A 14,047-nucleotide genomic window follows, 5' to 3' on the forward strand; every position below is an offset into this window, starting at 1 on the left:
ACAAAGCATCGATAACCGGAGTAAACCAGTGAAAGGGGATAACTACCCCCTTGTAACCGAGAGCTAGGAACTACAGAGGAGGGGATAGCCTCCTCACCCTCGTCTTCCACCTGTGCTTGGAGCCAAGAGGACGCTTCCCCTTGCGCTACTCGCACAATGTCATCTGGGCGTTCTGTTTGATTCTCAAACACACAAGCATTTCGCGCTTTCCAGATATACCACATTAGCCAAGGGAAAACCTCTTTTTGGGAACCCAGATTCGTAGAACCCAGAAAATCATCCACATTAGCATAAATAGATTCCGTCGGAAAGTGTTGGGACCCCACAGGTACATTAGCCAAAGCCCATGCCTGACGGGCTGGCGGACACACAAAAATAGCATGATTAACAGTCTTCACATCCGCCCCACACCTCATGCATCCGACATCACAATCTATGCCCCGCCGTCTCAAATTAACAGACACCAAAATACTACCGTTAACACTTGCCACATGAAATGTTTAATTTTTGGTGGACAGTGAACCCGCCAAACCCGAGCAAGAAGAGGAGTAATCTCTGGGCCACACCCAAGAGCCTGGAAAGTGTTAGGAATATCCAGACGTGCCGTTTCATACCCTGACTTAACCGTACATTTACCAAATTTTGTAAAGTGCCACCCTAATAAAATATTAATAAATAATATCTATATATAATTACTAAAAGAACATTGCATAAGTGTCAATATATTTTTTAGTACAGAAATATCATTTCAATTTAGTAAAGATGAAAAATAATGTATATACTTTTGAGAAAAATAAATTAAAAGAATTTAATAATTGAAAAGTGAGGATAGGTGTCGAAAATATGCGCTGCCACATGTAATACAAAGTTAGGAAGAAACTTTCTGGTATTTCTCATATTATATAAGATAGTGATACTTGGCAGAAACGGAATATTATAAAGTGGCTTTTGCGCAACATATGCTGAGCACACAATCGTTCGTTGTCAATTAAACACATCAGTAAGATTCTGTTTTAGTGGTTTACGAGCCATGAGTAATACTAGTCCTAGGAGATGCTTTTATCTTTTACTGTTTTTATGGAGATGATTTATCTTTTAGGAGCCATGAATACTACTAGTCCTATTAAAGATGTTTTATCTTTTACTATTATTAGTCTAAACAACAACACCAATAATATGTTCTGTTTATGTATAATGGGTGCATGCACCTATTCCACCCTACCAATATCACAAAATACTGTTTATTTAGTTTTATCTTATCGAAATATATTGGTTGAATGTATTCAAAATTGCTCGGTACTCTAACAAACAATCTCCTATTTAACCAAAATTGTGATATATTAGTGTCAAAATTGATGAAACTTCCATTGCAATTTTATAAACAGCCAAGGATTATCCATAAATATAGAAAAACAAAGAAAATAATAGATGAGAAGGAACGAAACCACGTTTTTAACAAAAAAATAGAAAAAAAAGAATGAATTAGCCACTTTATTCTCCAACTTTACAAACAATAATAATTGTAAACAAATGTTTCACTTTCGTATTAAAACTAGCCCTGAGATGAAGCTGGATATCCGACAAAATTGAGTGTATCCGGATCTGTATCCGACGGATCCTTAGTTTTAATATCCGGATTCGGATCAGTTTATTCGGATATCTAGTTTTCGGAGATCCGTTAAAAAATCGGATATTCGTCGGGTATCCAAATCCGAGAGACAAAAAAATAAACGCGATTTCTTCTTCTCTTCGTCTCTTTCATTCTTTTCAGTAGAAGCACCATCACACCGTTTCTACGCGACTTGCGTTTGGATCTAGATATGCTTAACGGAGCTGTCACCATCAAAAACCAAATCATACAACAGCGTAACGAGAACGCCGTAACCAGAACGCACTCATAATGGCGGTGGAAACGGCTGGCCATCAAAGAAAGTCACACCAACTATTTTCGTCTGGAATTGTTACAGTAAATCCGGAGCTGCACGTGTAAGGTCGAGATAAGAATCAGAAGAGAGGCACATGCTAGATATGAGCTAAGAGAAGTGACGGTTTAAGGATGTCAACGTCACGGAAGGAATAAGTTCGCGTTAACGGTGTTTGTCAGGTTTGTTAGCCGACGTTAACACTCTATAAGAGCATTTGTTAGCTCAGCATTTGTTTTTATGCAACGTTTATCCTAAGTTGTAATCTCTAGAAACTTCTTCTTCCTCATCGTTTTTGTGGGAGAATCTCTGCTGGAGAGACTTTCAAGGTGAGATGATGAACCTTCGTATTCCTTGAACGTTGATTCATTTTTTATCAAATACAAGTTATTCAGCTTTTGATCTCTCTGTTTCTCAGTTCTCTATTTTTCAACTCTCTGCTATTTCCTCTATTCACTACGATTATTGATTTACGTTAACATTGGTATCAGAGCTAAGCAAATCCTTGGAAACGATGGTTGGAACACGTTCACATATAAACAGGCTGGACAACGAGGGAGAGGGTGTTACCATGGAAGAAGAAAAAAAAGTGACACCGGTGGAAACCAAAAATTTGCTAGATCGTACGCAAGCCCTTGAGTATGCGATCGCGAATCAGAATCGTAAGTTGGATCGGAACATCGCAGAGATGTTTCAGATGATCAAGATCATATCTGGTCAAAAGGCTTCTCAGAGTTCTAAGCAACTTGAAGAACAAAGCCCTTTGATGGATTCAGCGGCTCCGGAATCAGGTGGGGTTAGCTATGAGCATTCGAGGGGTAGAGGATCTACGGGTCCAGGTCAGTACTCTGGGGTTACTCGGCTGGGAAAAGTGGATTTTCGAAGGTTTGATGGTGAGCGATGTTCAGCTTGGATCAGTACTGATGTGAGCACGGGACCGGAGACGCGGCCAGGAACACTCGCACCAGACCAGGACACCAGCGGAGTACTTGTATCACCCTTGGGAAAACTTGGAGCCAACATGCCTAGGATCATCCCGATGCAACCACTCGGAGGAAGAGCTCATCCTGGACTTCAAGACACAATATCAACCACTTCGTCCAAGAAGTCCAAGAGATCGACTCGGCCAAGGCAACCATTGGCTAGACCATCCGTACGGCCTTTGTCCTTACCCAAGGATGAGGGTGCCAAAGACGTTAGGATCATGACTCGTACTCTTTTTCCTTACTTCGGGTTTGTCCCATAAGGTTTACCGGAGAAGGTTTTAATGAGGGGACGAGTCCTAACGCACAACGCCGCGTTTAACCCAAGGATACGTGCAACGCCGCGTTTAACGTCAGTGATGTGTCATCCGCACTCAACCTAAGGACGCGACCTTTCTTTTCTGTCCTTTATCTTTAAACTTTGCGTTTTGAACTTTTCTAGATTCTTCCCTTGTGAACGTTGGAATAGTGTGACGTATGTGGCCTTGTTTAAACCACATAGAGGGTGATGTGTTCACCGTCTATGAAGACACGTCAAGGGCAAACGTGTGCGCACCATAGCGAGTCCGCATGTCCCTAGTCCCCTATAAACCCTTACACTATTTAAGCTCCCAACGCCACTAGCTTAGACTCTTTACACTTGAATGAAATCATAAATTTTCCAAAGAGTGAATCTTTGCTTCTTGTCTCAACTCTCTTTCTCACAACTTAGTCCGGGACTGGGCTTGAAAGAAAACCTAGAAGGACCGATATGAGATCTCTCTTCTTCTAGTCGGCGTACGACACTTCCCATCGCTCGTGTACATCGCCGATTCAATCCATACCGCCTCTATCACACGACGTTTGATTTCAATCATTAGTTGTGTTTCACTTTGCCCCATTTTTCTCTAGGGAACCAAGGTCGAGTTTCTTACTTGGTTTGCTAGCCGCTTCAGTTCCCATCGATCTTTCCATCCGCTATCTCTTCCATTCATACGTCATCCGCAACCGGAGATCCGCGTCTGACCATACGCAACGACCGTGCGACCATCCGCATCGACTTCCCGTCTGCAGCGTCCGTCCGTCTGTCATGACCATCCATCTGTATGCCTCTGTAACGACTGTGACCTAGGTTCACATCAGCTGGTATCAGAGCCAAACTGTTCTAACTAAAGGTTGTATCTTTCTGAAACTCTAGATCGTTTATCCCTTCGTTTGTCCGTCCTGTTTCTTTGTTTGTTCATCATTCTTCTTGCCTAGGACTTGTTAGATCCATAAAGTAGAGTGTTTTGTTTCCAGTTCTTGTTGTGGTCCCAAAAGTTTTTATTTTTTGTGCGTGTGTTTGTTTTTAGGTGCGTGTAGTTGCTTTTTGTTAGTCAGAGGTTGTATGATTGCTTCGTTGTCTTATAAATCATTGATTGTCCAAATAATATCTTATCCGCCAACTTTGGACGTGTTATACTCACGAATATTCGTTTTGTTTGAACGAGGTACATGACGCACTCGACCAACACATCGCGGACAGACCAAGTCCACGTCAGCCGTTCAAGATTTCCGTCCGTACCACAGATGCTATGGACGCACAACAACCATCGGAGACCCGTTACCACCGCCGGAGATTGGTGCCACCTTAACGGCCCTTCGCAACGACATAGAAAATCTAGCCGAGCGATTGGGCCGACTTGAACTCGCCAGCCCTCCTAGAGAAGATCCGCCGCCCGTACGATGGCAAAGACAAGAACCGGCATATGTGACCAGTCCAACGACGAGTATGAGTCACATCCGAGGCAACGTTACCATTGCGATGATCGGTACAAAGAATCTCCATGTCCGACCGAACCAGGACACAAGATGTCAGCTCCGATTTTTGCCGGCAAATCCGACCCCGAGGCATACCTCGACTAGGAGAGCCGGATGGACCACATCTATTCTTGCTACAAACACTCGGAAGTACGCAAGATTTCTTATGTCATGGCACAACTTACCGACTATGCACTCACATGGCGGGACCGCCTAGTTGCTGAACAGCGTCGAAACCATGACCGACCTCTTGTTACTTGGGAAGCCATGAAATCTGTTATGAGACGTCGCTACGTCCCACCACTCTATCATCGCGAGCTCTAAAAGAAATTTAGGAGACTCACCCAAGGCACGCGGTCCGTTGAGGAAAACTACAAGGGGTTCGAGCACCTAAGCAACCGGCTCCAAGTAGAGGATACCGAGGAGTCCCTCATGGCTCAGTGTCTCGATGGTCTACAAGATCGGATTGCACGCAAGGTCTAGCGCCAACGATACCAAAGATTTGAAGAACTATTGCATCATTCACTACAAATAGAGACCCAAATCAAGTAGAAGCTCGCAGTCGTAAGCCGGACCCGAACCCAAGGTGTTCCTAACTGGTCACCAAACGCATCGCCATCCAACCGACCACAAGAGAAGTCTAAAGTGGCCATCGTCGACTCACGTTTCAAGCCCAAGGAAACAACCAAGGACAGCTGACAAGATCCTCGCAAGACGACCAACGACGTGCGGAGCTGGGACATCATTTGCTATAAATGCCAAGATCGAGGCCATTATGCCCACGACTGTCCCATGATCATAACCGAGTCCGGAGAACTCGAATCCAAAGGAGAAATGGACGAGGGACATGACCAAGACGTAGCGAACATGGAGGAGGCCATAGCCAAACCTGACTTTGGGGAACTTCTGATGATCCGACGCATCCTCAATACTAGTCAAGAGCCGGATGACTCCAACCAGTGCGACAACATCTTTCACACGCGATGCACGGTGAGCGGGAAGGTGTGTGGCTTGATCATTGACGGAGGCTCTTGCATGAATGTAGCGAGCTCCTACATGGTCAAGAAACTTTCTTTGCCAACCGCATGCCATCCCAAGCCCTATAAGCTTAAGTGGTTGGACGATAATACCGTGATACGCGTGAAGGACCAAGTCCTCGTCCCTTTTAGTGTTGGACCGTACAAGGACCAAGTCCTATGTGATGTAGTACCGATGCAAGATAGCCAGTTTGATAAGGCACGTCACATTGCGGTCGCACCAACCAGTATACGTTTGTACACAATAACAAACGTATAAGTTTAAAGCCCTTAACTCCCACACAAGCTAGGGAAATGCAAGTGAAGCTGTCTAAGGATTCAGACCCTAAAATGAACTTCCTAATTAAGTCAAGTGATGTTAGAACGTCCATTACGGACTCCAACCAAGTCTTATTGATGGTTTTTAGAGATTTGTTGGTTGAAGGAACAGACGGCTTAGAGGACACACTTCCGGACGTCATCAAGGACGTGCTTAGGAGATACTCGGACGTGTTCCTGGATGAACTGCCCGAAGGTTTACCACCACTCAGGGGCATCGAGCACCAGATCAACTTGGTCCCCGGGGCACAAATTCCCAACCATCCCGCGTACCGAGGGAACCCGGATGAAGCCAAATAGTTGGAGCGACAAGTGTCTGAGCTCATGTCCCAAGGCTATGTCCGAGAAAGCATTAGCCCATGTGCGGTCCATGACCTGCTTGTCCTAGAGAAAGACGGATCGTGGCGCATGTGCGTCGACTGCCGGGCCGTAAACAACATCACGATCAAGTACCGGTACCTGATTCCGCGACTAGAAGACATGTTGGATGAGCTGAGCGGTTCATCCATTTTCTTTAAGATTAACCTCAAAAGTGGTTACCAACAAGTGAGGATGAAGGAAGGAGATGAATGGAAAACCGCCTTCAAAACCAAGCAAGGTTTGTACGAGTGGTTGGTTATGCCATTTGGTTTAACTAATGCACCGTCTACCTTCATGCGCTTAATGAACCACGTTTTGAGAGCCTTTATCAACAAGTGAAACAAGAACTTTTTCAAGTATCTACTTATGAATGAATGTATGCAAACATGCAATCAGAGACCTAAGCAGAGATGATCAGAATGTATGCAAGGTGTTTCAATACCCTTATGAATGTTGTAGCATAAAGGATGTCAATCCATAAAGAGTGTGATATGTAAGCAGTCAAGATGTGATTAATGCATTCAAGTTAAGCTAGATATGATTATGATTTGTTTCTAACAACCTAATGACAGAAATGAAATGTAGAAGATTAAAGCAACTTAAGACAGTACTAATGCAGAAATTAAGCTACTAAACAAGTGCAATAAACTATGCTAAGCACGAGAAAACTACTAACAAATGCAATTAAGAGCAAACTGGAAGAAACATAACATAAATAAGGAAGTAAACTGGCGCTCGAGTATGCACTCGGTCGAGTGCATGGTCGAGTGGTGGATAATAGATGAACAGAAGCAAAACAAAGAACAGAGATGCAAGATAAACGATGAAAAACGATTTATCAGAGAAAGCAATAATAAACAAGGAGCAAATAGGTCCTAGAGATGGGGGTAATTGGTTGGTATCAAGCTAAGCTTACCCAGATTGTTTAACAAACTTCACAAAAGCTATCCCTAGACAATGATCTTCTAATACTTGCTAATCCATTCTCATGATACTATCAATCAAGTTTAGTAATATCCTAACCCAACTCTCATTGGTGAAACTATACTAAACAGGCAATAAACTCCAGATCATTATTTGTCAAAAAACCACCCTAGACAACTAATCTCTTAGGCTAGGCACAGTAATCTCCAGTATTAGCATGATCAAGCATTTTAAACATCTTTTGGAAGATAAAACACCCTAGATCTATCCTTAACTTCTCAGAACAAAGATAGTATAGAGCACAACTAACCCAGAAGGGATATATAACAATCAAGCTTAAACAATCTAGATAAACATAACTCTTTACTAACCTATCCCATCTCTAGGATCCTAAGCCACTAATCAGATCTAAAAATCATCATGAAGAACACAAACCCAGAAATTGCTAAAACAGACATTATCATATAGATAAGAGAGAGATAAATAATTTAACACAAAGATGTGAAAGCAAATACTCAACAGATTTAAAGTTATGAAGGTTACAAATCTATGAAAATCCTAGAAAATATAAGAGATGATGCAATAAAGTAAAAACAGCTAAAAATGGCAAAAACTAGGTTATGAGGTGTCTCCAGGGTCTGACTTTTTCGGCCACAAGTGCCAGTACACACATATATAGTAAAGAGAGAGAAGCCCTAGTTAGCTAGAGGACAAAACAGAAAGTCGGCTGCAAGTGCTCGACCATGTGCTCGGTCGAGTGCATGGTCGAGTGGTTGGTCCGTCAATTAACTCCAGTCTTCGATCTGGGATGATATCTGTTCAATAAAACAGGGACAACTCTTGAACGACAGCTCCGATTGACTTTTGACCACCGGAATTAGAAAGATAACTTGATTTGCTACAACTGTTATGAAGAACGCTGAAGATGAATTGCAACGGAAGATCTTCATTTCATTGGAATCGATCTTTAAGGAGCCCGTTATGAATCCGACCGTGTACTCGACCAAGTGCCTGGTCGAGTGGCATGGTCAAGTGCCTTCTTTTTCCTTCCTGATACTTTCAGTCCTCTTGTTTAGCTCCAGAAATAACACCAAGTCCTTCATTTCCCTTTTAGAGCTCCATAACACCTAATAATACTCCAAATGCACAAATGTATGCAATGCATGCTTCTAAACATCCTAAGTGCATATTTGGACAGAAATGGTTATAAAACCTAAGGAATCACTTATATATATGATGCCAAATATGAACTAAACAAGGCTTTAAATATGGGAAAATATAGTGACATCAACACCCCCAAACTTAGTCTTTGCTTGCCTTCAAGCAAACAAACAAGACAAAGAGAGGGAAGTGAGGTTTGAAAGTGGGATCTTTGAACCTAACAACTTGATAATGAGCTACCTAGAATCAATGTTCAAGTTACTAGTACTATGATGCAAGGTGAATGAGATGTACTTAAAAACTTTAGACAAACCTATCACAACCTCTACCGATTCAAGCTTTAGACATCCACATGCATTCAGATCAATCATTTCCTTTAAGGCTTAGAACAAATTTTTTTGATCCTAACATTCTAATCCCAAAGGCACCCAAAGATTTTGATCCTAACATTCTAATCCCAAATGGTCCTAGTTCTACCCTTAAACTTCATCTCTTCTCAAATACCCTTTTTCTCTTTTGTTCTAAGCCTTAGGAGAGGTTTCTTACTTGAACTTTCTAGTGGAATGGAGGTTTCTTTCTTATTTGCTATGGTTCCCTTTTCTTCTTACTTCTTAAGACATAAAAGCTTTTTTCTATACTCTTCTTTTCTTTCTTTCTTTTCTTTGACCAGAACCATCTTTTATAAACTTTATACCTCCCCATTCTTTAACTAGAGCTTAAAACACATTCCCCTCCTAAAGACTTTACCCTTTTCTCATTCTTTTTCTTTATTTTCCTCTTTTTCTTTTCTTTTTTCAAACAAACCAAGTCCCAAACCCAGAAAGTAAATATCACCTAGTCCTATCTAGTTTGCAAAATGCAAACTAGAACTACACAAGGCTTTATTCCTGTCAGCTCAAACCTAACACTTTCTACCAAGCTCAATCCCAAAAAGGCCTCACGCACACAAGAATAAACATGGCTTGAAAGAAGGGTAGGTTAAGGGTAGGGGAAACTGATTTAAAAGTGAAATCAGCTACTTGGATCAACAAGAGTGGTAAAAAAGAGAAAGATGATCCAAATATGTATATGGTATCCATGAGTTTAAAGCAATGCACAACCAGATAATTACAAGTCAATATTAGGTTCTTATAAGTAGGAAATGACATCAAATCACAATATGCTTCAATTTAGACCAGAATGCAATACAGGAATTCAAGTCTTGGTTCAATCTTATGCTTCTAGCTCACTCAACTAGCATCAAAGTACTATTAACTTGGGCATTGATCCTAGTCTAGCAAATTTAAATAAGTTAACAAGGCTGAACTCATCATAGATCCTTAATGCAAATATGAAACAGTCCTACATGAAACATACTAACGAGATCCTAATATGCAATGCAAACTACATGAACACTCTTTTTTTGTAAAGATTTTTGCAAAAAAATTCAAATTTTTAGGTTTTTCTATGCCATAGATGAAATGCAAGTACTAACATGACTATGCTAAAAATTTGAAATAAGAAAACAAAACACAACATCAAATGTCATCTCAAACCCTCCCCCAAACTTAAATTACACAGTCCCTTGCGTAAGAGAAATTTGAAGGAGGATTTAAGAATCAAGAAACAACACAAAAACAAGAAATGCAATGGTATATACAAAGATAGAGTTGGAGTATTACTTGGGATGGGCTGAGGGTGGGATTCATTTATGAAAGTGTTACCAAGTGCTTAAGCTCCCTCCCTAGTAACTGAACCATAATACTAAAGAAAACAAGATCAAAATAACAAGAAACTTAAACCAATATGTACAAGGATACCTTTGGGACTTCCTCCCAAGTGAGCTTGTTTAAAGTCTCTAAGCTTGACTTTGCATACTTCTTATGCTTTGGAAGGGTGATAGAGAGGTGATGAAGTCCCCTCAGTTCTTAAAGATTGCATTGCTCCTCTTATTAATGGGTCAATGCTAAAAGAGCTGTGTCTGCTAATAATAGTCAGACCTTGCCTTGCTTTCTTTGGAGAGGAACTTCTTACTTTACCATGAAGCTTCTTGATTTGTCCACTTATATCCACATCCTTAGTTGTTAAGTCCCTCACTGAATCATGTAGAATGTTGATAGTTTGAAGCTCAGACAAGCACATTTTATTTTTTCCAAGCTAACAAGCACATTTTTTCCAATTTTTGAGAATCAAGAAACCTAGACCTCCGTCTTTGAAAGATTTAGTCATTTGTTCCAAGCTAACAAGCAAATTTTTTTTTTCCCATCATTAGAATCCACCAGAAACGAGTTAGTGCAGATTGAATGCGTTTATGCAGAGAGTTGGGAATTTTGAAGCAGGATATTTTATAGGATGGTATAGCAGCCAAGACAGATTTAAGTAAAGTTAGCTTGCCAGCCGAGGAGAGGAACCGAGAGGACCACTTGAGGGCCCATTGTTTGATCCTGTCAACAATTTCACTGAAGAGGTCTTTTTCTTGCACCCAAACAGTTCCGGAAGTCCTAGATATTTACCTTGGCCTCCCTCCTTCGATATACGTAGTTCTACTTTGGCTCCATTCTTAACTTCATTACAGGTCTTAAAGGAGAAAGTGATAGAGGACTTAGCTTGGTTTATCTTCTGACCAGATGCCTCCTCATATTTTTGCAGAATATTTTTCAGGGTCCAGCAGTTCTGTTGATCCGATCGGCATAAAAACATGGTGTCGTCCACAAACAGGAGGTGGTTTACTCGGGGACTTTGTTTTGAGACTCGCAGGCCCACAAGACGTCATTGAGCTTGAGCGTTATGGCAAAGTCCAGATAGAACTTCACTACATAAGATGAAAATATTGGGAGATAGTGGATCACCTTGTCAAATTCCTTGGAGGGGGTTAACCAGACCTTTAGCCTGACCATTAATAAGGTAAGCATATGATACTGTGTTATGCATTGCATGATCCATGTAGTCCATTGGTTATGGAAACCTAATCTGTCAAAAACAGCTTTCTTGAAGTCCTATTCTAGCCGGTCATAAGCCTTGCTCAGGTCTGTTTTGACAGCCATAAAACATCTTATCTTCGCCTCTGATGTCTTTAAGTAATGAAGAACTTCATGTGTAATTAAGACATTGTCCGATATAGCTCTTTGGGGAACAAAAGCTGATTGGTTTTCTAATATGCAGGTTGCCAAGATTGGTTGGAGGCGGTGCGCCAAGAGTTTTGCGATGATCTTGTAGTAGAGAGAATAAAGAGCAATAGGTCGATAATCCGAAACTTTTGTAGGACTAGTAATATTTGGTATGAGCCTGACATGGGTATGATTTATATTCCGAGGAAGGGCGCCAGAGATAAAGAAAGATTGGACTTCTGCGACTACTTTATCAGACACTGCCTCCCAATTACTTTGAAAGAAACAGGCAGAAAAGCCATCGGGCCCCGGTGATTTATCCGGGTGGATGGAGAAACATGCTTGTTTGATCTCGCCTGCAGTAGGCATTTGGATAAGTTGAGGTTCCTCTCCGGTGTAACACATGGATTCAGAGCTTCATGAACAATAGAGAGTCTACTCCCGTTTCTGGAGGTGCAGATATCCTGGAAATAAGATGAGATAACAGATTCTATCTCTTTTTCCTCGAACACATGAGAGCCAAGTTGCTTTTCAATAACATAAGTATAATTTATTGCCCTTCGGCCTTTTGTTGCAGCGTGGAAGTAACATGTGTTTCTGTCTCCAAAGGCTAGCCATAACTGGCAGCTTCGCTGTTTCCAGAATTCGTCCTCTTGTTGGTATGCCTGATGTAATAGATGTTTTAAAGTATCAATCTCAGTTTGTCTGCAGTAGAATCACTCATTGCTTCCTCCAATTTTTCTCTCAGGTCCAAGATAATAGCTTGACTGTTAGTATGGTGCTTCTTTGACCAGGTTATGATAGCTAGGCGGCATAAGCATAGTCTCTTTTCAACCGTCGTCGTCATTAGGGAGTTCCAGGCCTCAACTATCAAATTTTTGACTTCCTCATTATCCCTAAGATGCTTGTCGTATCTGAACAAGCTTCTCCTTTTCTTTTTAACAGGGTTGAAAGAAGTTACCACCGGTCTGTGGTCTAAGCCTTCAAAACGGAGGTATTCACTTTGTCCGGACGGGTATGCTAAAGTCCAAGAACTATTTGCCATAACTCTATCCAGCCTGCACTTAACGATGTGCGTATGTCTCTTGCCTCTCCAGGATAGGAAATTGACCATATTCTTCAAATCGTAAAGGTCACAAGCTGACATGAAGGACCTAAAGTCAGAGTAAGAACCTTCGGGCCTAGGAGTTCCCCTCATTTCTCATCCCTATGGATAATGTCATTAAAATCACCCATCAGGATTCACGGTTCCTATCTATCCTCCGCATGAGTTTTTAAGGCGTCCCAAATCTCTACCCTTTAGGATCTATCCTGCTCTCCATAAACAAAGGTAGAAATAAAAAATTTCCCTTTTGCTTTAATTTTGGCATTGATGAAGTTTGGACAGTGATTGGTAATCTCTACCTCCAGGTTATCTTTACACACGAGTGCTAAACCACCATAAGCTGGAGATAAAGGGGGAACTAGGAAGCCTTTTGGAAACTCCAAACTTTGCAGTTTGTTCAAGACGAAATCAGTAGGGCTTTTTGTCTCCATCAGGAAAATAAGGTCAAGACATATTTTCTTAGTTATGTCCTTTAACCTCCAAACTATCATGGGGTTCCCCAGCCCAAAACAATTTCAACTAACCATTCTTAAGGAAGAGGGGGTGGTGGATTCTGAAAATCCACTCCCTTCCTCTTTTTTGCAGTAGGTATAGGGCTAATAGTGGGTGAACCCGTTGAAGAGGCTTTCTTACTGGTCCTTACAAGGTCAGAGGATTCACTTATGGAGAGTTTGGCTGGAGGGGAGGCTGATTTAGAGGCTTTGGTTCTGCTGGAACTACCTCTAGCAAGTGTAGGGGTGCCTTTCCTTGAAGTTAACTTTTTTGGGGAACTTTTAGTAAGGCTTCGCTTTTGTGATTTAGCTTCTGGTAGTAATAGACTTTGTTTTCCGGTTGTTTTATGTAATGGGGGCCATCCTCTTCCCCGTTTAACACTCTTCATAGCTTCAATGTTCAATACAGGGGGAACCTTAGTGCTCACTTGTGTCGGTCGGGATACGCTTTCCTGGAAAGTTGGTTCCTCAAGGGTGGGAGCAGAGGCATTCATGAGTGCAGAGGTAATGATTCTATTTGCAGCCTCCTCCATTAGGTTTCTTGATTCTCCTTGGATAACTCTAAGTTTACGAGCGGCACTCTATGTAGGATCCGCACACAAGGTATATTGGACAGTAAACTCCATCAATTCTTCCATGACCTGGTCTCTTGTTGGGGTATTTACTGGAGGGGTTCTTTCGGCCAAGATAGTTAAGGTCTGTCTATCCTCAGACGACTTTACTAAGGGCAGAGGCTGAGAGGTAGAAAAGTCTCTTGGGTTTCGTTCAAGCGGTGGCCGGCGTGGCCTAGAGGTGTCACTATTGCCATTCAGGGGGGATTAGGATGAGTGAGATTTTTCTCTCCACTATAGGTTCCTTGGTTGAGAGTTTATGGGGGGGGG

General features: G+C 41.7%; 1 protein-coding gene across 2 annotated transcripts; it reads left to right on the forward strand.

The window, feature by feature from the left end:
* Positions 1,575-5,904, forward strand: LOC104766633. 2 transcript variants are annotated; one of them, XM_010490551.2, is made up of 2 exons: positions 1,575-2,104; positions 2,414-5,904. In XM_010490551.2, the coding sequence occupies exon 2, from the start codon at positions 2,437-2,439 to the stop codon at positions 3,166-3,168; it is 732 nt and encodes a 243-aa protein (XP_010488853.1). In that variant the 5' UTR covers positions 1,575-2,104; positions 2,414-2,436; the 3' UTR covers positions 3,169-5,904. The 2 variants fall into 2 exon arrangements, with proteins under 2 accessions (XP_010488853.1, XP_010488852.1); XM_010490550.1 differs by lacking the exon at positions 1,575-2,104 and adding an exon at positions 2,120-2,251.

The sequence above is a fragment of the Camelina sativa genome, chromosome 19 (assembly GCF_000633955.1).
Source record: "Camelina sativa cultivar DH55 chromosome 19, Cs, whole genome shotgun sequence".
NCBI classification, from domain to species: domain Eukaryota; kingdom Viridiplantae; phylum Streptophyta; class Magnoliopsida; order Brassicales; family Brassicaceae; genus Camelina; species Camelina sativa.